This window comes from Vulpes vulpes, chromosome 8 (assembly GCF_048418805.1).
Source record: "Vulpes vulpes isolate BD-2025 chromosome 8, VulVul3, whole genome shotgun sequence".
Lineage (NCBI taxonomy): Eukaryota > Metazoa > Chordata > Mammalia > Carnivora > Canidae > Vulpes > Vulpes vulpes.
Genome location: NC_132787.1, coordinates 60,695,696 through 60,721,044, shown reverse-complemented (window position 1 = coordinate 60,721,044; position 25,349 = coordinate 60,695,696). Strand labels below are relative to the sequence as shown.

The following is a 25,349-nucleotide window of genomic DNA, read 5'->3' as shown; positions in this document are numbered from 1 at the left end:
AGAGCCCTGGCCCGCCCTCCACACCCGGGCTGTCAGGCCCAGCCAGTGGTACATTCAGAGACACTTCTCACACGGACTATGCCCCCGTATGCTCCTCTGGCCTCACTCTGTCCTCCAACCTCCAAACCACAGATGTCTTCAGGTACCTCCCACCCAACACAGCCAGTCCTAAGCTTCTCAACTTCCCCTAAAGCTGCTCTTCTCCCACTGATCCCCCAAGAATGGCCCTGCTGTCTACCCAGCTGCTCTGGCCACAGCTGGGAGATCATTCTGTACCTTCCTTGGGCCCCCACATCCATTCCACCAGCAAGTCTCATTTATTAGAGAGTGATACAGCCAACAGGCTCAGCCACTTACTAGAGGAGTGAATCTGAGCAAGTTAATTAACCTCTCCATGCCTCTGTTTTCTCATCTATAAAATGTGGATCTCTCTACATCCTAGCTCATAAGGTGCTTATGATTAGTTCATACGTGTAAAATTTTCATAATAGCACCTCACACAGGAAGTGTTCATTATTAGGCTGTTGTCATTATGATGCCCCCTAAAGACAGCAAACTGCCCTCTGCCTCCCTCAGCCCCCAGCCCTCCCCACGTGTCTGGTTTGGGTGACACCATCTAGTTTCTTCACACCACCACCACCAATCCATCCCTCACTCTGCAGCCAAAATGAGCATCTGAATCATAGGGAACCCTGTGCTCCCCCGCAAAACCTCCCAAGGCTGAGTTCACTTTAGCGGACCCTAAGGCCTATCTATCCCATTTGGGCTTTGCTTCCCCTGCCAACCCACGGAGGCAACAGGCATTTCAGGCTTTGCACCTTTGCCTAGACGGTCTCCTCTCCAAAGGTTAGCTCCTACCTCTCCTTCAGAGTTCACATCAGGGTCATCCCCCACTCCGGGAAGCTTCCCTGAATTCAATCTGAGTTTGATGCACCTGCTCTGAGCTCCTACAGCTCATTTCTCTAACTCCTCAATACACTCTGCTTCCTTTGCTCATTTTTGCATCTGTCACCTCTGGAGGGGGCTGATGCTGCAGCCCTGTCAATTTGCTTTAGGTTCCAGGAAGGTTTGGGGAATGCATGAATGACCTGCCTGGAATTCTGTGACTGGGGGGGGGGGGGGGAGGGGGTGTCTTTGGAGTAATGTTTTGTTTGATAAAGATGCACTTCCCAGCTGAAATACAAAGGACAAGAATGGGCTTGGCATGAGGCTGAGCATGAAGGTACTTCTCAGTCCCCAGAAGGTGGGATGATAAGATTGAGGGGAGCATAGAATACACTTTCATACATTTGCCCTTAACTCCACACAGTAGAAAAGCAACTATTTATCATTAAGTCCATTTCACAGCTGAGAAAACTGAGGTCCATGGAAGTGAAGCTGCCCAAAGGCACAATGCCCGGTTAAAGGAACAAGAACCTAAGTCCCCTGACATTTCTTCCTAATAGTAATTATAGCCACCATTTATTAAATACTTCCTCAAGGGCCAAGCATTTTGCTTATGTGCTATTATTAGCAGTTATTCTTAACATGAGGTTGAGGATGAGGAAAGCAAGGCTCAGAACAGGTGGGCGGTGAGCCCCAAATCACCCAGCAGAGGAGGAGATGCTGAGATGCCTCCCCTTCTGCTGGGCCTCTGAGCACCCCCATTCCCCATCACCCCCAGAGCCCTCTTTTCCTAAAGTTGACAATCAGCCATGTCAATAGAGGGCTAAATGGAACCCATGGTCCCCGAATTGGCTTTGGGGAGGAGGGGTACCGTCACCCCCACCAGCCAGCTCCTCCTGGAGATTCCATCAGGGAACTGAGAGGTGGGGGGATCAGAGACACAATGCTCCCCATTCAGGTGAGCCGGGCTGCCCCAGGCCCACAGCTGCCGCGGCTGCAGGAAGATTTATGACCTGCTCTAAATGTCACCTTTTCAACTCCCCATGCTGGCTCCACCACCTTTGGACTCAGCACAGGCTGGACTGCTGGCCAAGCATGGCTGGGGAGACGTGCCGTCGCTCACTGCCACACACGAACACTCCTAGGGAAAGCCTTGGTGAGCCAGGAGGGGAGGGCACGTGGGTGCCAGGCACCCCTACCTGCAGTCTGAGATGAGCTCATCCATCAGCTGGGCCAACAGGGAGTCCACATCCTCTGTGTTGAACTGCGCCTTTAGGGCCAAGTGGACTTGCTCCAGGCCAGCTTCCTGTGGAACAGGCAGGCAAGGGTTGGGACTATCACCACAGAGCCCAAGGTATATGCCAGGCCCCCAACCCCCAGGCCCTGTCACCGAAATTTGAATCTTCACCCTGAGCCAAAGGAGAGAACCATCAGAACAGAGAAGGCAGCACCCAGACCCAAAAAGCCAGGGTCTCTCTTACCTTAACCTTCCAGGGCTCCCCACACCAAGCAGATCCAAATTCTCAAGCCTGGGACTGCACCCACAGGCCTTGATCACAAGGACTTGAGTACTGTGTGCAGACTCCAGCACAACTCTAGCACACTGCCCCTCCCGGAGCCCCTCAAGCCTGCCTGCCAGGTCACAGGTGAGGGACCCTCTGAGCCCACAGCAGTCTCCACCTGGAAGGTGCAATCCCTTCCAAATCCCCCTGCCCAAGCAGGCTCAATCCCCTCCTCCCTTCAGGAACACTCAGACAACCTCCAGGAACAGAGAGTTCCCTCTCTAAACTCAAGGCCCAGCCACTCCCAGGTCACATCCATCTCCTCCTGGAGCTCCTCTGCAGCCATCTCCATGGAGGCAGACAGCTGTCACAGAATACCTGTCAGGTCAAGGGCAGGTCAGTCCCCTCAGGTCTGCTCCCCACCCATCAGCCTCCCTGGACATGTGCCATTTTTCTGAGGACAGGCTTTGGGAAGAACTCACAGTCCCAGACTTCAGGGAGTGGCTTGTGAGAGAATGGCCACCCCAGAAGATGAAGTCTGGACTCACAGAGCAAGGACTCTGAGTCCTCCAGAACCTGGGTGCTGGCTGGTCTCCTTCCTCCCCAAGAGCTGCCAGTCTCAGGAAGGCTGGCCACCATGCCTTCCCACAGGCCTGCATCCCCTCCTGCCCCTCCAAGACCACCGTCCTCCCCTTCCCCTCACCTGCCTTCCTCACTGTGCTCACCTCCACACCCACTGACATGCCCACACCTCTGCAACCACTTCCCTCCACCCCACTGCCCCTGGTTCACTCCAACAGCATTCCCCAGGTTCCCAGAGGCCACACTCCAGGCTGTGCACACACAGAAACAGCCTGGAGCCACCACCAGGATCACCAATCACCCGCCTGGGCCTCTACACCTCTGGCCACTTTGTTCTCCTCCACTTTCTGGCTGAGAGCCAGGCCTTCAGCTCTCAGCAGCCACAGATCACCCTCGAGGGGATCTCCTGATCACCTCCAAAGCAGCACTCACTGCCTGACCTCATAAACTCTACTTCTCCCTGCCTTCCCAAGTCCCCAGGCACCAAGTCCTACTAGCCCAAGTCTCATAGCTTTGTCCCAGAGCCCCCCCCCCCTGCCGGCCCAGTGCCTTATCACTGTTCCTGGACCGCTTCCATGGCCCCTAAAAGGGCTCCTGCTTTCTGTCTCCTCACTGCCTCCACAACGCCTTCCAGATGCTCCTGCACCCTCTCTCTCCTCTGAGTCCCCATCCTTCCTCGTGGTATTCCTAGAGCGTCGTCTGCACCTCCGTTTGGAACCTCTGTATGAGGGGTGTGGGTGAGCCTGTGCTTGCCTTCACTAGACTGACTCCTGACGGCAGGGTAACTCCTTGTTCATGTCTACGTTGAGGCTACAAGCCTCCAGCACAAACCCTGGCACGTAGTAGGAGTCAAAGGCATTTGATGAATGAATGAATGGGTACAAGGCTCCACCTTGCTGCTCCAGCTTCCCTTCTCTCAGCTCCTTCTCTGTTCTGTCTCCTACCTCACTGGGCCCCCCAGATCATTCACACTCCCTTGCCAGCAGCAGGACAAGATCACAGATCTGGCAAGCCACAGTCAGGATACAAGGGACTCAGGCACCATGAAAGTCTGCAGATATAGCTACATGTAAGTGCTTGCACCCATGGAGTCCTGGCCTATGGATACCCATGGGGGCAGGGGGCAGGCACAAGGGGTGTGCAGGTGTGAGGCAGCTTCCACTCACCAGATGGTCAGCGATCCTGAGCAGCTGGTTCTGAGCCTCGACTCTGTGGCTGATGTCTTCCCAGTAGGATGACAGCACCACCACAGGCTTCACATTGCCCCAGGGCAAGTAGTAGTAGTGGCACCCTGGAAGGACAGGAAAGGCCTGGTACTGAGCCAGGAGTACAGAGGTGGGTGGGAAGGGGACCAAGGGCGGAACAGATACAGACACCTGCTCCTTCCCCCTAAGAACTCCCTTGGACATATAGGATTGCCCACATACCCCAGTGGCCAAGCAAAGTGCCTGTACTCCCTCCTCCTGGGCTGAACAAACAGCTACCACTCTTATTAGAGAGGTTGCTAAAAAGACCATGGGAAACCCACGTTCTCCAAAATCTCTACACCAAACAAATAGCCACCATGAAATTGACTATTGCCATAGGTCAGGATCAGTGCCGACCACAGCCAGTTCCAGGAGCCCAGTCTGTGGTCCTGGCAGCAGAGACTCACCTGGAGGTGAGTGGGGAGTGGGCGGTGGCACGGGGGAGTAGGGGACAGAGCAGGGAGTCACCCCAAATCAGTTTGCTTGGGCCAAGGCCTTCAGGTGGGCCTCCAGCAACTCTCCATGAGAAGCAGGATTTAGGGTTCGGCCCCACTGTGCCAGGCGCATGGCCTCCAGCCTCACCATCAAAGACTGCCCGGCTGTACTGGGTGGTGGAGGCCAGTGGCAGACAGGTCGTGTCGAACTTGTTGCCGTAGTTCCCAATGCTGACCTCAAACTGGATGGCATCGTCTACATCCTGGAGCATGGTGGCCGAGTAGAAGGCGGCAAAGAGAGAGTACTTGCGCCTCCGGAGGTATTTCTGGGGGCAGAAAGGGCAGCTGACGGGTCATGGGAGAAGGAAGGAAGACACTGGGGTGGGGAGGGGTCACATGTCTGGCAGGCCCTGGCCGTGACTGGCGCCCAATAAATCCTGGCTGGACAGATGGGTGGTAAATGGTCCAGCTAAGCAACAGTGCCCAGATTTGGTTACTAACTGAGCAAACTCATTCCAGGCCTGTGTGTTTGGCCATGTTCCTCTAATAAGGCCTGCTCCTCCAAGGTCATGCTGCTCCTTAATCCAAACCAGCAGCAATGGCACCGCCCCCCACCCCCACCCCAGGGAAGCCTGGGCTCCTGCATCTGCCATTCAAAAGGAGCTGAAGGCTCTAAAGCACCATGCCGCTGCCCATAGCTCCCACCCCATGCCAGTCAGGGTCTCCACTACGCCACCCAGTTCTGCCCTATATACAAACTACCATATGCTGGAGAGGAATGTCTCCTCTAGGCTTCGGGGACAGGACTGAGGACATGGCGGGCTCTCAATCACATACCCTGGTTTGAACCAAGATGACTTTGTGGTCCCCTTCATAGAAGGCAGAGAGAAGAGGGGTGCACAACTGGGTGGTTGAATAATGCAAATAGTAATAACAGCTAATGCTTACTAACTGCTCAGGGCATGCATCTTTGATTTAATTGAATTCTTGCAACAACCTTAGGAGGTAGGTCTACTCACTATCCTGAGTTCATTGATAAGGAAAGTACTAGAGCTGGTAAGTGGTCAAGCCAGGATTCAAACCAGCGCTTTCTCACTAGAATCTGAAAGCTTAACCCACCATGCAGACCCCATCCAGCTGCCTCCTGGGCACAAGGCTCAGGAGGCCTTGTGAGGCTGTTCTGGTACATTTGAGCCTTAGTGTCCTCATCTATAAAATGAAGATACTAAAAGCATATACCTCACAGGTGCTGGGAGGACTCAGTGACATCAAGTCACTAGCATTGTGTCTGACATACAGTGGTCAATAAGTGTTAGCTGTTCCCACGGTATTGTTATAAAATAGACCTCTCACTTTGCATCAAGCTCTAGGCTTTTAGAATGTGTTTATTAATCTTCCTTGAACTTCTGAATATTCCTCAGGGAAGCACAGGTGCCATGGGGCTACTCCTACCTCACAGCTGAGGCACTGGCACACAGAGGGGTGAAGGCACAGACTGTGGGCAGAGCTGAGCCTCCACCAGGACACTAGGAGCCAGTCCCATTTGGCTGCCACTCCCTTCAGCCCGTCCAGAGCCACACACCCCTCACCTCCACCCGAAGGATGTCATCAGCAGGGAGGTCCTCCACCCTTTGCTCGCCGCTGTGCTCCACCAGCTTGGTCTCCAGGGAGAGCAGAAGCCGACCTCGGTAGGCCACGCCTTCCCCCTAAGAGGGGAGGTTGGGTCACCAGGAACAGGGGAGATGCAAGGAAAGAGGAGGAAGAGGAGAGCAAGGAAAGGAGCCTGATCTGGCCCTGAACTTGCTCATCACCCCGGCAACCAGGAAGGCTGTGGGCTACCCTCATCACTCTGCAGATAAGGAAAGGTGGCCCAGAGAGTTCAAGGGGATGTGACAAGCCATCCAGACAGACTCCAACCCAGACAAATGAGATGAAACCTGACACAGATGAGGCCTGGGTCCCTCCAGGGCCAGGAAAATGAGGGATAAGGGGGCCAGGCTGGCCAGAAGGAGAAGCTAAGGGATGGGGTGTGAGAAGGAGGAAGGGACCAGGAGGGGGCCAGGTGGAAAGAGGGTTCTCTGAGAACGGGCTGTCTGGCCCTGGGCCCACTCAAGCCCCATCAGGCGGCTGGCATCCAGAATGGAGCAGGTGCTGCCCAGGCTGGAAGAGCCCTGCATGCAGGCCTGGGGATCTGGAGCTGGGTGGGGGTGGGGGGCAAATGGGGTGTGGAGATGCTGGCAGGCTCACCTTGCCCATGTTGAGTTCCGCGTAGGGGTCCGGGAAGCCAGTGAATTCCCTGGGGCTGCCATAGAGATTGACGAAGCAGGGCCCGAAGGTGGGAAGGAAGCCCAGATGGTCATCCACTGGGAGACACAGGTGGGGATCAGAGGAGCCAGCCCTGCGGGGCCTTCTAGTGCTCAACTCAACCAGCTTCAGACCTGCATCCATCCCTGGCCCTCAGTTCCCTGAACATGCACAGGATGCAGTGCCCGGAAAGGCATAAAGAATCGTAACACTGACCATTGTCTCTCACAGACCCCTTAGTCCACACCACTCTGCTAAGACACGGAGATTTGTATTACTTCTATTATCTCATTTAACAGATGAGAAAACTGAGGCTCAGAGATGCAAAGGAACACCTCACTACAAAATGGCATAACTCCAAATGATCTGACCCCAAAGCCCATGCACGCAGCCAGCATGCAAAGCTAGGAGCTCTACTGCCCTGCCCCTCCTAGGCCAAATCCCATCCTGCATGCCCACTGCCTCCTGCACAGGAGTGTGGGGAGGCACAAAGGAGGCCCTGAAATCTGATGACCATAGAAGCTACCCCTGGAGCCAGGGCAGGAACCTGGTTAGGTGTCCCAATCCACAAGCAACCCCCCACCAGGGAACATGTCTCCCTTACCCCCAATATCATTATGAAGTCAAGGCAGATTACCTAACAGCCCTAATTCATGCTGGCCTCCTGTCTCCCTCCCCACATTGTGCAAAGAACAACCTTTCAGTAGCACAGGTGGGAGGAGAACGAAAAGGAGAATCCCACAATGATGAGGGAAATCCTCCCTCCTTTTCAGAGGCCCTCTGTGGTTATGTCATGATTTTCCAGCCAACAGACAAGTTTTCTAGGACAGGACTTCACTGGGTGTATTCTGAGAACCTCAAAAAGCCAGGGTGTCTCTTCCAGAGGAAGTAGGGGGGCAAGCTGTTTCCAGAATGCCAAAAGTGGGAAGTGGACCCACGAGCAGGAATCATCTGGGATGATCCAATACATATGAGCAAGGAGGGAGCAAGGTAGGTACAGAATCAATGGCCTCAGAAAGGACATGCTTGAGCCCGAGCTAAGGGCAGGAGCTGTGAACCCTGAGTCCCTCCACATGCCAGGCCCCTGAGGTGATGTGGGGTAGGCAGGGACAGGGCTTGAGAACTAGATACTACCGACCAGAGCGTAGGAGCACGCGCACGCACACACACACACACCTGGCCACAGAGCCAGCTGCCAAGCCACTGTCCTGACTCTCCCTCCAGTGCCCAGCACAGACAGGGCTCTGGCATTTGGGACCAAGGTGGGAGGCCCAGGCTGAGAAAACTAACATGAGCTTTACTAATTATTTGTACTAATCCTCTCCATTATGATTTACCTTGTGAACTTCAAGAGCTTTCCACTCCCCCTGGCCTCCCCTGGTCCCCAGGATGTTTTCGTCCAGGCCCCCACCCCACCATTCCCTGCCTGAGAGTGTGTACTCATTTGAGCCTAAGCTGGAGCCCACTTGGTTCAGGAAAGGGTTGGGGATGAGACTGGGGGGGGGGGGGGGAGAGAAGGAATTGTCTTTAAAGCATTCCCAGCGATTTTCACATTCAACCTCGGTTGAGAGGTAACAGCCTCAGGTAAGCTCAGAGACTGGGTGGTGAATCCCAGCCCCACCTCAGGCAAACTAAAAAATTCCCAGCAACCAACACCCTCTCCCCTCCAGCTTAAACCCCGAGGCCTGCCCCCTTGCCATCCCCAGGGGGAAAGCACATACGGTCCGTGGCTGGAGAAGGCTTGACCACACCTGCAGGCTCCTCTGAAGCATAAAGAAATGGAAGAGGGGTTAGGATGGACATGACTGAGACGGGGACTGGTTACGTGCACAGGCATGTGGATGGAGAGCTGGCAGGCAGGGATGGAAAGACAGTCCCGTGTGGGAAACAGATGTGGCCCAGGGTCCCACCCCCTCCCAGCTGTGAATTTATCACAAACTAAGTCATCACCACACCACCCTACCCTTCCCTCCCCTTAGCTCCAGGGTGAACCCTAAGGTCCCTCCCCACCACTGTCTGCCTACCTATGTCTGTGTACTCTGTGCACCAATTGAAAATGGGGCCCGAACTTAATACATTCAAGTAAAAACACAGAAAAGAAATTGTGCTTTTTTTTTTTTTTTCTATATTATAGCCAAATAAGTGAGGGAAACAAAGTACAGACACAAAGAAAGGGTGCGGGAAACACGAAAAGGCAGTGAGGCACACCCAGCTCTCCACCCAACAGGCAGGTTGACACTTGGGACCAAGTATACAGAGCAACCACATTTCAAAGGGCAACATCTCCATCTCGTGGTCATTTTCATGATTGCCACTGAGAACACCATGTTGCATTTTCACAACAGCAGGAACTGGTATCTGGCTTCAGGCACCTGCCACTTTGAGTGAAGCACAGTGCCAGACACTGTCCATGAGCTCAAGGTTCTACACACTTGGACATGCCCTTACATGCTGATAAGGAGTGTCTAGAAATGAGAGAGGCAAAGAAGGAGAAGCAAGAAATGAGAGAAGCAAGGAACAAGATGCTCTAGCACCCTTCTGGGCTCTTGGAATCTGTCCCTCACTTCTAGGCAGATCTAAGACACTCCACAGGGTACTTAAGGGTACCCTTAAGTCTCCTTCCATGGTCCTCTCAGACTCCAGCCTCTTCCTGCATTCTGACCCTCCGTGTTTCCTCCTCCACCCAACTGAATGTAACCAGGCTTGGGGTCATGACCAAGCCTGTAGATATGGCTGGTGAAATCTTTGATGATTTTCATTCGTTGGTCACCTTTACCTATTTGTCTCCTCCCCTCAAAGTAGATCTATGACTACTTTCCCATAACTCCATGAGTGTAGTTAAGAGCCAAGAGTTAAGCAAAATACTGTGAAGGAAGACTGAGACACAGAGATAAAGAGTGAAGAAGAGAGAGAAGGGGAACATGGGAGTCCAGATACAAGGCCAGGGCTGACCCACTGGTGCATAAAGCAGCAGGAGGGTGAGTCGCAGCTGCCAGGGGTCCAGGCCTTGGGACCCAGCCCCACAGCTCTCTGCAGCCAGGCCTCAGCTAGAAATGCCAACTAGCAGAAGTCAAAGTCAAATTACAGAAAACCGTAATTCAGGCCCATTTTCATATCCACAGAAATAGGTTTTCATCAGTGGGGGAGCAGGCCTCTGGTCACAGGGGAGCTTTGACCAACACAGGCACAGCTGCGGCCCCAAGGAGAACAGCAGCCAGAGCCCACCCAAAGGAAACAGATTCCATTTTAAGCTCCTTTCAAATGATTACAAACAGACCTGGCCAGTCATCTCAGGCTAATGAGGCCGAGGTCATAGTTCTGACTGCATGTGCTTCTTGCAGAGGTAAACTCGGCTGCACATCCACAGACCAACTCTGAACCCTGGCCGTAAACCGGTGCCCAGCCTAGACACAGACGTCTCCCCGCCCCCGCCCTGCCAACCATCTGACCCATACACGCCTCTGGTGCCAAGAAGGACTGGAGGGCGGCAGCTGACCAGCCTATTTCCCAATGGCGCCTCTCATGAATTCCTTTATTTCTTCACTCATTCGTTCATTCATTTAACAAACCCAATCAGGCACGGTGCTGGGCACCACATAAGACCTGGCCCTGCTGACAACTCTGACCAATGATTCCTCATTTGGGGGCAGGGCCACAAGTCTCCAGGTACGGAGGATCATCTTAGGTTCTCTCCTCTGTGTCTACAGACAGCTCATAAAGTCGAGGGCACAGTGACCAGTGAAGCCACCAAAGACAAAACTACCATTCAGTCCTCATCACTCTCTGCCAAAACGCAAGGGTTCTGCTGTATTTTCCCTAAGCCTGGGGAACTGTGGCTGTAGAAGCCCCAGAACACTCATGAATACTCCCAGTTTGGTGGCCTGAGCCACCAAGCCTGACTCCCTCACCCCTGGGAAGCCAGAGAAGATCAGGAGCAGGCCCTTCCGACCCCGTGAGCCACACATCACAGCCCTGCGGACAGTGCCCACGGACAGCCGTGTGTCCTCCTGGAGAAGCTGGGACCGTTACCTGCCACTGGCCCCGCCAGCTCCCCCTCTCAGCACATCGCCCGTGCCCACGGTTTGGCGGCCTGACACCAGACCATGCAGACAGGAGAAGAAGCCAAAAAGTGCTGGGAAATCATCATCTATGCTCCAAAGACAAAAGACAACAACAACAACAAAAAAAAAACCACTCCAAACCCCCACCCCCAACACACACACAAAAACAAAAACAAAAAAACTTCGGATTTCTTAGAAAAAACTGTAGGATACAAGTGCCATCTTTGTAGTGTAATTTCCATTATAAAGTTATAAAAGAATCTGTGTCATTTCGTGGGTTTTAGGTGCCTGTTACCTTTTGAAAGAACTGTACCTTCTAAGGAAATCACTCCTTTTTAGAAAACAAAATTTTTCCTCAATGCTTTGGAGCACAGGGTCCAAGGAATACTTAAGTGTGCCCAGGCAAACTTGTGGGCAGAAGTGCTTAAGAGGCCAGTGTTAGGTTCTGTCCTCACTGGCAAGAAAAACAAAAACTCCCGGTTGGGCCAAATAATCTGGTGAACCAGGAGGTGGGGAAATAAAGAGAAACAACTGGTTTTTACAGTTTGGTTTAGTTGGGGCTCTGGGAGCCATGAGAAGATGGTGCCACGAGCTGCCCGAATGTGCTAGATCCCCTAAAGGGAAGGAAAAAATACACACAGTTGAAAGGAAAGGCGGAGCCACACGTCCTGAGATGGCCTCAGGACCATGGGAGAAGGGGCAGGGAGCAAGGCAAATCCCAAGGGGCAGCTTCTCAGATAGGGACCCATCTCTCAGGGCAGGGACACCAGAAGCGCCAGGAAGGGCGGCTCCATTTTGAGCAATAAGTTACACTCTTGTATTGTTCCAGAGATCAAGCTACTTAATAACACATTTAGAACCGGTTAGCCATAGTTTGCGAGACGATTCTCACGGATCCCCAAAACAACCTGCGGGAGCGTTTGCACCCAGCTCCGCCAGGCGCCCTGAACCTCGCGGACGCGGCGCTGCCCATGACCTGAGCGCCATCTAGTGGCCACATAAACCTCTTCCTCACATTCCTGCGAAAACCTTCACAGTGACCCTGAAAGAGATCCAGGCCAACCACACCAGACGTAATGAAGACTGATGGGGAGACGGGGATCTAAACTCTCCCTCGGGCAGCTAGCTGTTGGCAGGCGCAGCTGTGGCCTCCTGAAAACGGTAGCCGTCGGAAAACAGTCGGAAGGTCACTCTGTGTGCTTCTATCTGGGTCCGCCCCTGGATTGTAAGGGGGGGGGGGGGGGGGGCGTCAGGACCAATCGGAAAATTGGAGAAAGTTCCTTACATACCTGGAGTTTCGATCTACAGGGAGTCTCTCTCCCACCCCATCCTCATAATGCACTGCCCCCCACCTCAAATCTTTCTATCTGTCCATCCAAAATAGCCATTCTCAGAAATTATCTGAACAGCACTAGAGGGGGTGGGGGGGGGAGAATGGGATACAACTACCGCATCTTGGGATGATTGTTCCCAGTTGGAAGGGGGAGGGGCGGGGGCAGGGGGGTCCTCCTAGCAGAGCCCTGTGGGAGGCAGTTTTTGTGTATTTCACCAATTAAAAGTATCAACGGTGAAATCAGAGCTGCAGAGAGCAGCTAGATATTAAACTGAGTGAGGACACCTGGAATTCCACCGCACAGTTCTGTATTTTTGTGTATGTTTGAATTTTCTATCATTATAAGTTGGCTTGTTTTTTTAGGGGGGGGGTGTTTTTATGTTTCAGAGAACCTTAGAAGAAGGGATTGCTCAACTTCAAGAGCCCTAGGTGGAGTCTTCCAGAAACTGAGCACCTTAACCTGTGCTCCGGATAAAGATTTGTCAGGATGATTGGACAGAGAACAAGGCACCCTCTCTGTAGAAAGACACCAACACTGACCAGGTCTTGGTAGAGCATAAATTAAGGAGAAAGGAAGATTCCCAGGGTGCCAACCAAGAGAGGGTAGCAGCATCTGTAAGATTCCAAAGAACATTTACCTGAAAGTCTCAGAAATGATTTGGAATTCTCAACAGAGGGCAAGAAGGCATAGCTTTTGTGGAACTAAGCAAATCTTCTGGGAGAGAACAGACAAAAAAGAAAATGAACATATCAAAGGAATAACAGAGGGAAAAGAAGGCGGGACGAGAAACTAAAAAATGCAATGGCCGATTTTAAACCACATGGAAAGCAGTAAGGAGAACTGGTACAGGAAATAAAATCAGATTAGTGATGCAGAAAGCCAATAATAATGATACTACACAGCAAATGTTACTTTACTTTAGGATTTCATGTGTACCAGACACTCTAAGAATGTTACAGTTATAATCTCACTAGATCTTTACAACAACCTTATGAGGCCAGGACTGGTGAGATGAGGGGAGTGACTCACTTAGCTACAAAGAAACAGAACTGAGACCCAAGCTGCCTGGTTCCAGAGCTCCAGGCTCTTATTCCTACCCCACCCTGCCTTCAACTGCTCATGTTCTCATGTTAGAATAAATTATTCCCCAACTCAGATTTAAAGAATTTGCTATGTCTCAGACAAAATTCAGTGAAAAGAGTCCTGTACCTAGGTACTTCAGAGTAATTTAGCAATAAGAAAAAAAGATGCATCCCTACCAGCAGCATCTAGTTAGAAAAAAGTAGACTACCTACAAAAAAATCCAATCAGACTCAGAAAGTGTACCTAAATAAATTCCAAATAAACTAAATTTTTCAATGTAAAAAAATTTTTTTAAATTTTAACTCATTGTTTGAGTTAAATATAACCTTGGGGGTTGCTGAAGACCAAAAGCATCACCTCTGGAGCAGAGACCATATCATTATTTAGACAAGAGATTTTAAAAGTAATTACAAGATGTTGATTAGAAACTTTTAAGAGGAATCTTTTACTCTTTTAACACAAAAAGAGTAAAAAGATGAGAGAATAAAACATTAGAAAAGAAAAATATTAGAAAATTAAGAAAAAATATTAGAACTGATAAATAAATCCAAAAGTTGATTCTTGGAAAAGTCCAACAAAGTGTGTATGTGTGTATGTGTGGTGGGGTGGAGGGCGTGGAGACTTACAACAAACCTAATCAAGAAAAAAAGAAAACTCAAACACATATCATTAGAAATAAGAAAGGAGAAAAGACCCCAGGTAGAGAGAATTATCTAAATTATAAAAGACTGTTCTCTATAATAGTTATATAAAGAAATCAGAAGAGCTCAGCATAGCAAATACTCTTCCAGGAAGATATCCTAGAATTGACTATCATAAAAGTAACAAACTAAAAATAACAATGATCACAGGAGAAACTGAAAAGTTTTTAAAGAGTTAGTACTATACCCACTCAAAAAGGGCACCCAGCCCATCTGGTTTTATGGATGAATTCTTTCAAACCCTCAAAAGACTATATTCTTATGTTATATAAACTGCTCCAGATGTTAGAAACGACTTTAAATCTTTCCAATTAATTTTACAGAGCCAGCATTACCCAGATACCAAAACCTAAGAAATAACAAGCAGACATACCAATTAAAGATAATAGAAAATCAAGAAACAGGTCCAAGAACACAGTTAGGAATTTAGTAGTGGATAAAGGTAGTATTTCAAAATAGAGGGGAAAGATTTTTCAATATACAGTGTTGGTATTACCAAAGAACAATTGTGAAAAAAATGTTAGGTCTTTGCCTTAGTGGCCAAGGAAAGGTTAAAAGATTTGGCTACATAAAAAATTTTAATTTCTATACATCAATTTCTATTAAATGGTAAAATAAAGCAGACAAGAATTATTTACCACTTATATGATGGGGAAAGTTAACATCCATACACACACACACACACACACGGAACTCTTACAAAACAATGAGAAAAAGACAAACATACCATCAGAAATATGGACCAAGACAATGAACAGGCAATTTATAATAAAATAAATATAGAGTATATAAATATGTAATATATAAATACAGAAAAATTATTAAAATATTTTTAAACTTGCATTCATCAACTTAACCAGCTATTAATGAAATGAAAATAAAGGCAATAATAAAATTCACCCATCAAATTAACAAAGTTTTTTTAATATTATTTTTACCCTGTCTTGGTGAAGGTACAGCAAAAGAAGCTCATGTGAGTCACCAGAGTATACATTAGTCCAGTTTTTTTTTCTGAAGGGCAATTTTGATAAATTACAAATCGCTTTAAAATGTACAAATCCTTTGATACAGCAATTCCACTTCTAGGTATTAATCCCTCTCAAAAAATCATGGCTTGTATAAAGATTCAGCTACAAAAATATTCAGTAAAAGTTCGTTGCTTATAATGTACAAAAATTAGAAACCACTTAAGTATTCATCATTAACTAGTTAACATGGATTATGGTACATTCACATAATGGAATATGTGTATTCACTTAAAATTATATTGTAGAAGAATATTTAATCACACGAATAAACATCTCTGTTGTATTGCCAAGTAACAAAAGCAATTTTCAAAACAATTGTTTCAAAACCATTTTTAATGCACACACACCTGTATGTGTACATATACATACATATACATGGAAGACTCCCAGAATATTAATAATTAGCTCTTATCTGGGGGGAGGTAAGCAGATGAGTAATTCTATGGGTCAATTTTATATTCTTCTTCATTATCTTTAAAATTTTACAAAATGATCATGGCCTACTTTTTAATTGACCAATGAAAGCTATTTCAAAATAGAAACTGCTAGGGCACAGTTGGCCAACACAGAATCTGGTGCATGGCATGGCTGCAGGAGTGAACTAGCCTCTCTGTACCAGTCAGTGGTGTAGTCCCACCAGCCAAGGTGTAGAGCATCTAAAATGTTTGTAAGCCCATTGTTCAAATCGGCCACAGCCCTTCTTCATGGAGAGTAGGCTGCAAAGGCCTGATAATTAATATTCCTATTTCTGCACTCTCAAAAGTAGAGGTGTGAAACAGACAGGAGTGGATCAGGGGAGAGTGCAGGGAACCAGGGGGCAGAACAAAGTGGGGAATCTTACCTTCTATTTCTCCTCCAGGGGCAGAGATTTTCGACATACTCAGGTAGGTGGTGGCCACGATGTCATTGTGGGTAAGGCGGTCCCTAGAATAAGGGGGTTGAAAGGGCATGAACATAGGAGGAGGACTGTAGGCCACAGCCCACTCAGGAAGGAGAGGGCCTCAGTTATACATCTTTAGGGGTTCCAGTCTTCACGCTGGGTATGTTACTGAGGCCTGATAATCCTAGGAAGAAGAGACTGGAAAGAAGCATTGTCTAAGACTCCTCTGGAAGGAATTAGTCCATCTGGCCAAACACCAGCATCCAACACACATCAGCCAACCAACACTGGGCTGCCAGCCTGGATGACTGGGGAGACATAAGCAGGTTGAAAGGAAAGAGGCCAGAGGCAGGAGGCAGGGTGGGGGAGCAGGAGGTTGCTCAGGGAGCCAGACCCCCGACCCAGGAAGAGAAAAGTTCCAGAAGCTCAAGAAATAATCCAGACCAGGAGAAAACCAGGTGACCAAGAAGAAACTATCTCCAAGGCCACATCTTAAATTAGCTTGTATTAGTTAATGCACAATTATGCTTTGTATCTGACTTTATATGTGACAAAGCACTTTTACCTTTTTTATCTCAAAGGACCCTCTCAGGAACCTTGAGGAATGAGTACTTTTATTACCCTCTCCATTCCAGAGATGAGCAAGTTGAGGCTCTGAAATGGAAGGTCCTCAAGACACCTGGGTAGTTCAGTGGCTGAGCCACTGAGCTCTGGGTGTGATCCCAGGGTCCTGAGATCGAGTCCCACATCGGGCTCCCTGAAGGCCTGTTTCTCTCTCTGCCTATGTCTCTGCCTCTCTCTCTCTCTCTCTCTCTCTGTTGTCTCTCATGAATAAATAAATAAAACCTTAAAAAAAAACAAAAAGAAAAAGAAATAGAAGGTCCTTGCCCAAGGTCAGCCTGTGGGGAGGGGCAGAGCCAGAACGGAAACCCCAATGTCTTGACTCCAGGTCCAGTGCTTCTGCCATGTCACATGCTGCTCTTGGGCACAACACGGGGGCCTGTCCCTGTCTGGCTTCCCAGGAGGAAGGTTTCTCCCCTCCAACCATTATGGGAACTGTGGGTATGAATTCGAGCAGACTGACTATCATTAATGAGGCCATTAGCCAATAACGTCCCACGCAGACCCTCCCTCTGTGTCCCACACCTGCCCCCTTGATAATAATATATAGAATAGCTGGCATTTACTGAGCACCTACTGAAAGCCAAGCAGTATGCTAAAATCGTCACATGAATTAGCTCTAACCTCCCTCAGCCCTATGAGGCAGGTACTACAATTAGCCCCAATTTCAAATGATGGAACAAAGGTTGCCTAGATGGCAAAACCAGTATTTGAGCCAGATTTGCCTGACACGGAAACCAGAGCTTCAATCACAGCCACCCACTGCTTACTGTCAGGCTAGAGCAAGAGTTCTCAATGCAGTGATTTCAACCCCAGGGACATTTGGCAATATCTGGAGACAATTTTGAATGGGGTGGGGGTGGGAGCAGGGGCAGTGGCAGGGGCAGTAGAGAGAAGCCATGGTTGCTGCTAAACATCCTATGATGCACAGGCCTATCTTCCTCAGCAAAGAATTTTCTGGCCCCAAATGTCATGGTGCTAAATTGAGAAAGGCTGGACCAGGCAAGACCTATCTCCTTCCTTGAAATTTCCCTGGGGGCCGCTTTCCTTGGAGCCCTGTAGGCTCTCTCTCCCTCCTGGGAGTACCTTGGTCACAGGCATGCTTTCCTTAAGCAACGACACACCCAAGCCCTGTTGTGACAGACACGCTTGGGCAAAGTTGTCTTATTTTCCTGTTACATCTCATACCCATGGGATGCCTAATCTCTGCTGCTCCCTCTCTTCCTCTTTTCATACTTCATACTCGCCTTCCCAGGGAGGTGATTAAGCTTTGATTCTAAAATGCTTCATGGGGCAGGGAGCTAACGAGAAAGACCAAATTGTCAGCAGAGCTTCATCAATTTTCCTGATGAATGATGTCAAGAAGCTCTGGAAAGTAAAAATTTCCTTAAACACCCTACAATGAGATCATCAACACCAGATAACCAGCAGCTGAGGGATTGTGCAACCGCCCTGGAAAAGAGAAGCACCTTGGAGAAGAATGGGACTTCTCACCTCTGGTCTTATCTGAGCCTTGCGAGAAAGGCAGGAAAACGGGAGGAGGGAAATTCTGTTCGTATGAGATGGGAATAGCCTTTTGAGTTTTCATTTTTTAACAAAAAAAAGCAAATATTTAAAAATCAAGTGGAAGATTAAGTTACAGGAGAAAGGCCATGTGGACCATATCATATTTCCAGGATTCAGGTAATAACAAAAGTTTATCTGAGTCTTTTGGGGGCAGGGGTTGGAGAAGCACTTTTTCTGGATAAGAACTTGCAGCACAGCAGCAGAACACTTTTTGGCCAACAGTTGGGTTTTAGGGCTTGGGGTTGCTTTTGGAAAATACAGCAAGTCTGAAAATAGACTCACAATAAAAATGCCACTTCAACCCAAACCAGAGATGCAACCACCAGATTCCGTAACGTGTTTGGATTGTACAGTACGTTGATGCCTTTGACACAGCTCACATGGACCCGGCAAGGCCCACCCACCATACACAAGACAACCATACCCGTGTGCATGTGCGCACAAGAGTCCACACGCACAGACACACAGACGCAGACAGCCAATCGGCCCCCATCAACGCAGCGCACTCAGGTGCACACACACCATGAACTGAGAGGCAGAGGTGGTTCTGGGGACGGAGAACACATCTCTGCCCCAGACCACTTGCCCACGGAACATACCTGCGGTCAGGGCCCTAGAGGCCTCTCCCTCCTGGCCCTCCTGGCTACTGCTTTCCTCTCTAATTCCCACAAGCTGTTTTCTCTCGGCCTGGGGAACTGGCACACACTTTAATGGCTCTGTGGCCTGGGGGTTTTCCCTGGTCTCTCATTACCCTGCTGGCTGGGGGTGCCGTGGCCTGAGACCAAAGGAGAACATGCTGGGAACCACATGGCCAAGAGTTTTTGGGGGCAGAGAAAGGACAACTCTCTTTTTGGAAAGCCTGATGTATGAAAGGTCCTGGTGCTCCTGCGTGGGGACCCCTAACAGCCTTCCAGGTGTGAGAGAGATCACCTTAGCGTACTGGGAAGCAGGTAGCCCAGTGTTTAAGAACACAGGCTTTGGGAGCAGCAGGCTTGGGTTCAATCTTGGCCTCAGCTGCTTCCCAGCTGTCACTTCAGACAGGTCACCCCCTCATCTATAAAGTAGCCAGGAGTCAGTCGAGCTGAGGATCAGGCAATGTCACACATGTGAAATACTTGCTGAGCACAGGGTCTGGCACACAGTAGGTGCTCAGCAGATGGCAGAGCACTTTTCCAAGATGTCCACAAGCTCTTGCCCTCACCTGTTCCAAGCCTGCAGTGACCCCACACCATTCCATGGCAGCAACCCATGGCAGGGCTGGGGCAGGGTGGGTCATGGTCCATCCACCCAGAAGCTCTACTCTTTGCAGTTTCCTTGCCTTTGCTTATGATCCTCTCCTCACTGGAATGCCCTCAAGCTGGACTTAACAAAACCCCACCTCCTCCAGGAAGCCTTCCTGGCATCCCCTGCCCTAAGGTATCTCAGGTACCCATCTGGCTGCCCTCCTATGCCTTGGGGCAGGCCTGTAAGTGAGCTTCCCAAGAACAGCCCACACCCTCTCCTTCTCTGGCCTCCCAGCAGCGGATACTCCCTCACCTGAAATAGATTCTCCCACTATATGCTCTGAACTGAGGGAAACTGAAGGACCCAGTGAGCCCTGAAGATAGCCACCTCCAGAGACTCTGAGACTCAGCACTCACCAGTCCATGACGCGAATCTTCATTTTTTCACACATGGAGGGAAACTGAGAGGGAAAAGACACGTGTTGAGGTGGGGTTCTTTTAAAGAAGGGGAAGTCCAGGATACAGGCAGAACGTCAGGGAGGCCAGGAGCGCAGGGCCTCCTGGAATGGGCTGGAGCGGGCAAGGCTCACCATGGCAGGCAGAGTGATGCTCTGGTTCCACTGAGGGTTGGCTGTCTTCTCCAGGATCTTGCTGCAGAGCTAGAAGACACAGAGGACAGGTGGATGGAGCTCCGAGAGGACTATGGATTCCCTTAGGGACCACCTCACCAGCCAGGGGCTGTTCTCTGCCATGTTGGCCACCCTTCAGGCTGGGCAGAAGAGCCTGGGAGCCTTGATGGCTCAGACACAGGGAACTGCAGAGGCAAAGCTACATGGTAAATCAGACCCAAAGCTGGAGGGGATGGGGTGGGGGTGGCAGGGGAAAGGGGGAATGGGTGGGAGGGATACATTGCCTGAATTCCACAGTCCTTCTACCTTTATCTCCTACCTCTGGCTGGAAATCCTCCTCCCCCACCTCCCATATGGCCATGACCTTAGTGTGGGGGCCTAAGTCCAGACTAGCTGTCCTAGGGGTCCTGAGGCCTGGGCACCAGTCAGCCCAGACCACCTGTTCCTTTGGAAGACTGTGAGCCCTAAGAGATTAGAGATGGGAGGTGGGGGGTGTGGGAGATCATAGCTGGAGGGCCAGGGCCTGGGGCCCAGGTGCCAGCATCTGAAAATGAGAGGAGAAATCATGAACATACAAACCCCATAAGCCAGTCTGCCTCAGATCAGCCCTGCTCTTAAGACTGGGCTTTCCCCAATCAAGAAGCCTAGCAGAGGTGGAAACTAGATCCAAATCATGGCTTATGTGCTCTACCTGCACTTGGAACCCTTGGGGAGGTGCCAGGCCTCTTAGCCAGCTCCAGGGCATCCTGTACTCCCACAGGGACAACAGGTAAAGACTCTATTTCAGATACATACATCCTGGTAGGTGTGCATGTCCTGTAGCCTTTTTTAGAGCATTTGCTATGAGCCCTGCAGCATGCTAAGCATTTATGTGCATTATCTCATTTAATGAGCATATGATTGGGGGCTTCAATTCCTCCGTCAAATGAAGGTGCAGCCTCCATGGGGGCCCCAGGACCTTGTATCCATCCCTGGTTCACTCAATGCCAGCCCCTGTCCCCACCCTCCCAACCTCCCTGTGAGAAAAGCGCAGGCAAAGGTTGGGGGTCAAAGATGGGTGCCATGATTTGCTCCTGTGTCAGCAAAGAAAGGAGTAAGGAAAGGAGACCAGCAATCTCATGGGACAATGGGCAGAGAGTGAATGAAAATTCGAAGAGTTGAAGGCACATAAAAAGATGCTCAACTTCCCTCATAAGAAAAGAAACACAAAGCCAAGATACTATTTCTCACCCATTAGATTCATAAAATTCTCTAAAATCTTATAGCCCTCTGTTGGCACGGCTATGGAGAAACTGCACTCTCATATTTTGCTGGCGGGAGAAAAAAATACCTCAACCCTCCAGGGAGCAACTGGCCACTATCTCTCCAAATTGCAAATGCAAAAACCCTTTGACTTACCAGTTCTACTTCTAGACATTTATCATACAGAAATACTTGCATATGTGTAGAATGACACACGTAATGAGGTTATTCAAGTGTCAAGGATATGGAACAACGCAGGTGTCCACCAGTAGAAGACAGATTAGATAAACGATGGTGCATCCATGCAATGGGGTACTATGTAGCTCTAAAAATAATGAGGACTGCTCTATAATGTGAAACAACTTCCAAGTTATGTTAATAGAAAAAGACAAGTACTGGGGATGTAATGTACTATATGATGATTCTATGGTAGAGTAGGTATGGTGTATTTGAAAATTATTAAGATAGTAGTTTCTAGGGGTTCTCATCACAAGGAAAAAAAACTTTTTTCTTCCTTTTTTTTTGTACCTATATGAGATGATGGATGTTAACTAAACTTATGACAATCATTTTGCAGGTAAGTCAAGTCATCATGCTCAAAAATTTATTTCAAAAGCTGTTCAATAACCTAAGAAAATACTAGCCTATAAAAACAGTTGACCAAACTGAAGAGATACAGTTGATTCTTTTTTTTTTTTTTTTAAGATTTTTGTTTTTAATTTATTCATGAGAGACACAGAAAGAGAGAGGCAGAGACACAGGCAGAGGGAGAAGCAGGCTCCCTGCAGGGAACCCAATGTGGGACTCGATGCCAGGACTCCAGGATCACTCCCTGAACCAAGGGCAGACACTCAACCACTGAGCCACCCAGGTGTCCCCATACAGTAGATTCTTGCACCTGATGGTAGTTACACATTCTATAAATCACCAAGAACACTGAATTCATGAATATTAAACCATTGCTCTGGGGGAATTACAGGGTTGGGTTCTTACCAGCATCTGTCACAACATTTTTGTCAACTAATCAATACATAACCTTGTGTCGTGTGCATTTCTGTTTAAAGATATCTTATTTAATATATATTGTTGATTCATTAACATTGAATTCATCATCGGCAGCACTAACTCATACCTTAATTAAGCTTATCTAGCATATTTTCTCATAAGGTACATCCCAGCCTTTTCACACAAAGAAATATCAGACAGCCTTTCAGCACTACTCAGGGGTGGGGGTGGGGGGCGTGTTTTAAACAGTAATATCACAAAAAAAAAGCACCAAAATGAGAAAAACATGACACCAGGTAGACCAAGTAAAGGACCCATATTTATAGGATGAGAACTGAAACAAAGAGGCAGACTCACACTGTTCCAATTCAGTCTGCAAACACTCAGGAAAGCACCATAAGTATTAATTTTGGGATTACAGGGGCACGCAGGTGGCTCAGTGGTTGAGCATCTGCCTTTGGCTCAGGTCGTGATCCTGGGGTCCTGGGATGGAGTCCTGCACCAGGCTCCCCACAGGGAGCCTGCTTCTCCCTCTGCCTATGTCTCTGCCACTATGTCTCATGAATAAATAAATTAAATCTTTTAAAAAATAGGGGGATTGCAAATAAATTTTATCAAGTAGGTGAATTTGCAAATATGGGACCCACGAATAATGAAAATCAACTTAATCTAAATCCAATTTTTTTTCTAGCGTGGGAGAGGGGAGGGTTGGGAGTGAAAGCAGGGGAGAGAAAAAAACATACTACAAGGAAATACACACAAATGTTAACAGTGATTATCTCCACATTGACGAAGGGTACAGAAATATGGTTAATTTTTTTCATACAATTTTCTCTGACTTTCTCCAATTTTTTCTACAACCGATACTTTTTTTCTTGCATTCAGGAAAAAAGTTGTTTTAAAGTCTCCCACCCTGCCCCCCAAGTACCTCTCCTTTCCTTCTCACCAGGTGTGTGTTTGTGTAATATCTGGTATGGTTCACATCGTGGATAATAGTGCCACCAAGTGTCCATAGGAGGAAGTGCAATGAGGGACAGGCTGTGCTGGGTGAGCTTACAAAGGACAAAATCCCAGGACTCCAGATTAAGTTGTAGTGAGAAAAAGTAACACACGGGTAGGCTGAGGGAGAGGGACAGGCAGAATGAGACAGGTAGTAAGGGTAGCTGGAGGAGAGAGGGGGGTGACACAAAGGTCCAGGGACCCCAGGGGAACCCAACAGGCTGAAGGTTTCAGAAAGGAGGGGCTCAACTGCTTCCATCACAATAAGCCTCTTCCTTCTAGGGGGAAAGTGGGGGAGATGTAGCTTCTTGGAGAAACTAGCTCACCAATCAGCTTTATATAGTCCCTCGCTTGGGTCGGATCCCCGACCTCCATCATCTCCCACAGCCATTTGCACCTACCTAGAAAACCCCCCAGGGCCAGCCAAGGGCATCTCAGAAGACCTTGGAAGATCAAGGTGCCATGAGGACCCAGAAGTAGCCAGGAGCCCCAGAAGTCTGAGACTCAGCTCCAGGAAAAGCCATTTAATTTGAAGGCAGGTCAGTCTTACTTCTCACCACCATCAAAGCACCCTACTATTTTGGAGAATGTGAAATAAAAAATAAAAACAATCTTGAAATATGACTTTCTTTATCTGTCAAATTGGGAAATTAATCCCAGTCCTTGGTGGAAGTGTCGCACAAGCCTGTCCAGCCACACCTTCCCACTTCCTTGTCGACTTCATTCATTCTGTTACAGTCCCTCCTGAGGCTAGATACAGGCCATCAGACCCATACCCCAAGCCCAAACTAACACTGCACTTGGGTGAGGACCTCATACTTGGGCAAGAAACTGCACTTGGGTGAGGACCCACAGTGATCACTTACACCTCAGTGTGAGAGAGTTTAAGATCGGAGTTACCTGTCCCACATTTTCACTGAGACCCTGAGTTAGGCTCAAGATGGAGGAGCCAGCTTGTAGGGGCCCCAATGGCCAACTTCAGGACAGTTCATACATCCAGCACAATGACTGATTTTACCATGTTGAATTAATAAAAAAGTATTGAGGTCCACAGTAATATTCAAAGGGGTCAAGGGTGGGGGGGAGGAAAGCTCTTCTTTCCAGAAAAACACTAACTTATAAAGAGAGAAGGAATGATGAGAAAATCACCACTTTTGCAACCCCAAGTAAATGACTTGTTCAGGTAAGGAGGCCAATGGCTGCATAGACCATTAGGTAAGAAGTTGCTGAGAAACAGGATATGCACACAGTGCCAAGATACCACCCCTAGGATTTGCAAAGTACAAACGGGTAGTTCGACAAGGGATATATCTTAAGCAAATGATCAATCATCACCAGTGATGGGACAACCTCACGTTGCTTCCTGTTGTGATGCAATACAATGCACACAACATCACCTCTGACACATTATTGCTAAATACTGAATCTGAAGCTAATCTGGCCTCAAGAACTAATTTCCAGTTTATAGGAAATACAGGGGCCAGAGGAGCAAGGTAAATAACACTGGAAGGAAATAATCCGACAAATCCAGAACATGGACAAATGGCCTGGGCTCTTCAAAAAGATCAATGTCATGGGGTGAGAAAAATTGTTGGAGGGGGGAGGGGGGAAAGTCAGGAGGAACTGTTACAGGAAAGACCACAGAGGACCAAATGCAGAGCATGAATTCTAGTGGGGTCTTAGATCAGCACAAAATTAAGCCAGCTGTAAAGGACATTTTGGGGATAATCAGAGAAAATTTATATGAGCCAGTATCTGATAATATTAGGGAATGATTGTTAACCTGGTTGGTGTGATAAGATTACTGGAGTTACAAAGAATTTTCTTTCTCTCAGGAGATGTATCCTGAAGTCTTTAGGAGTTTCAAATGATTGCAACTAGGTTTCAAATGATTCAGCCAGGGGGGAAAAAAAGTATCTATATATAGAAAGTAAATGCAACAAAATGTTAGCAGTTGCTTCAATCTAAGTGAAGGTCATACCAGTGGGTGGGATGTTCCTTGAGCAACCCTTCTAACTTTTCT

At 48.6% G+C, this 25,349-nt stretch overlaps 1 protein-coding gene across 44 annotated transcripts in view; it reads right to left on the bottom strand.

The window, feature by feature from the left end:
* DYSF (dysferlin) overlaps window positions 1-25,349 on the bottom strand; it is a 217,533-nt gene that overhangs the window by 116,256 nt on the left and 75,928 nt on the right. For 23 of the 44 annotated variants that reach the window (XM_025994580.2, XM_072766912.1, XM_025994577.2 and 20 more), the window contains 9 exons: window positions 20,042-20,110; window positions 19,869-19,912; window positions 16,003-16,085; window positions 8,676-8,717; window positions 6,898-7,013; window positions 6,240-6,356; window positions 4,799-4,976; window positions 4,136-4,260; window positions 2,085-2,191 (listed from right to left, as the gene is read on the bottom strand). In XM_025994580.2, the coding sequence (XP_025850365.2) occupies window positions 2,085-2,191; window positions 4,136-4,260; window positions 4,799-4,976; window positions 6,240-6,356; window positions 6,898-7,013; window positions 8,676-8,717; window positions 16,003-16,085; window positions 19,869-19,912; window positions 20,042-20,110 (881 nt within the window). The remainder of the gene's footprint in view (window positions 1-2,084; window positions 2,192-4,135; window positions 4,261-4,798; window positions 4,977-6,239; window positions 6,357-6,897; window positions 7,014-8,675; window positions 8,718-16,002; window positions 16,086-19,868; window positions 19,913-20,041; window positions 20,111-25,349) is intronic. The other 21 variants (XM_025994574.2, XM_025994578.2, XM_072766914.1 and 18 more) reach the window with 1 other exon arrangement.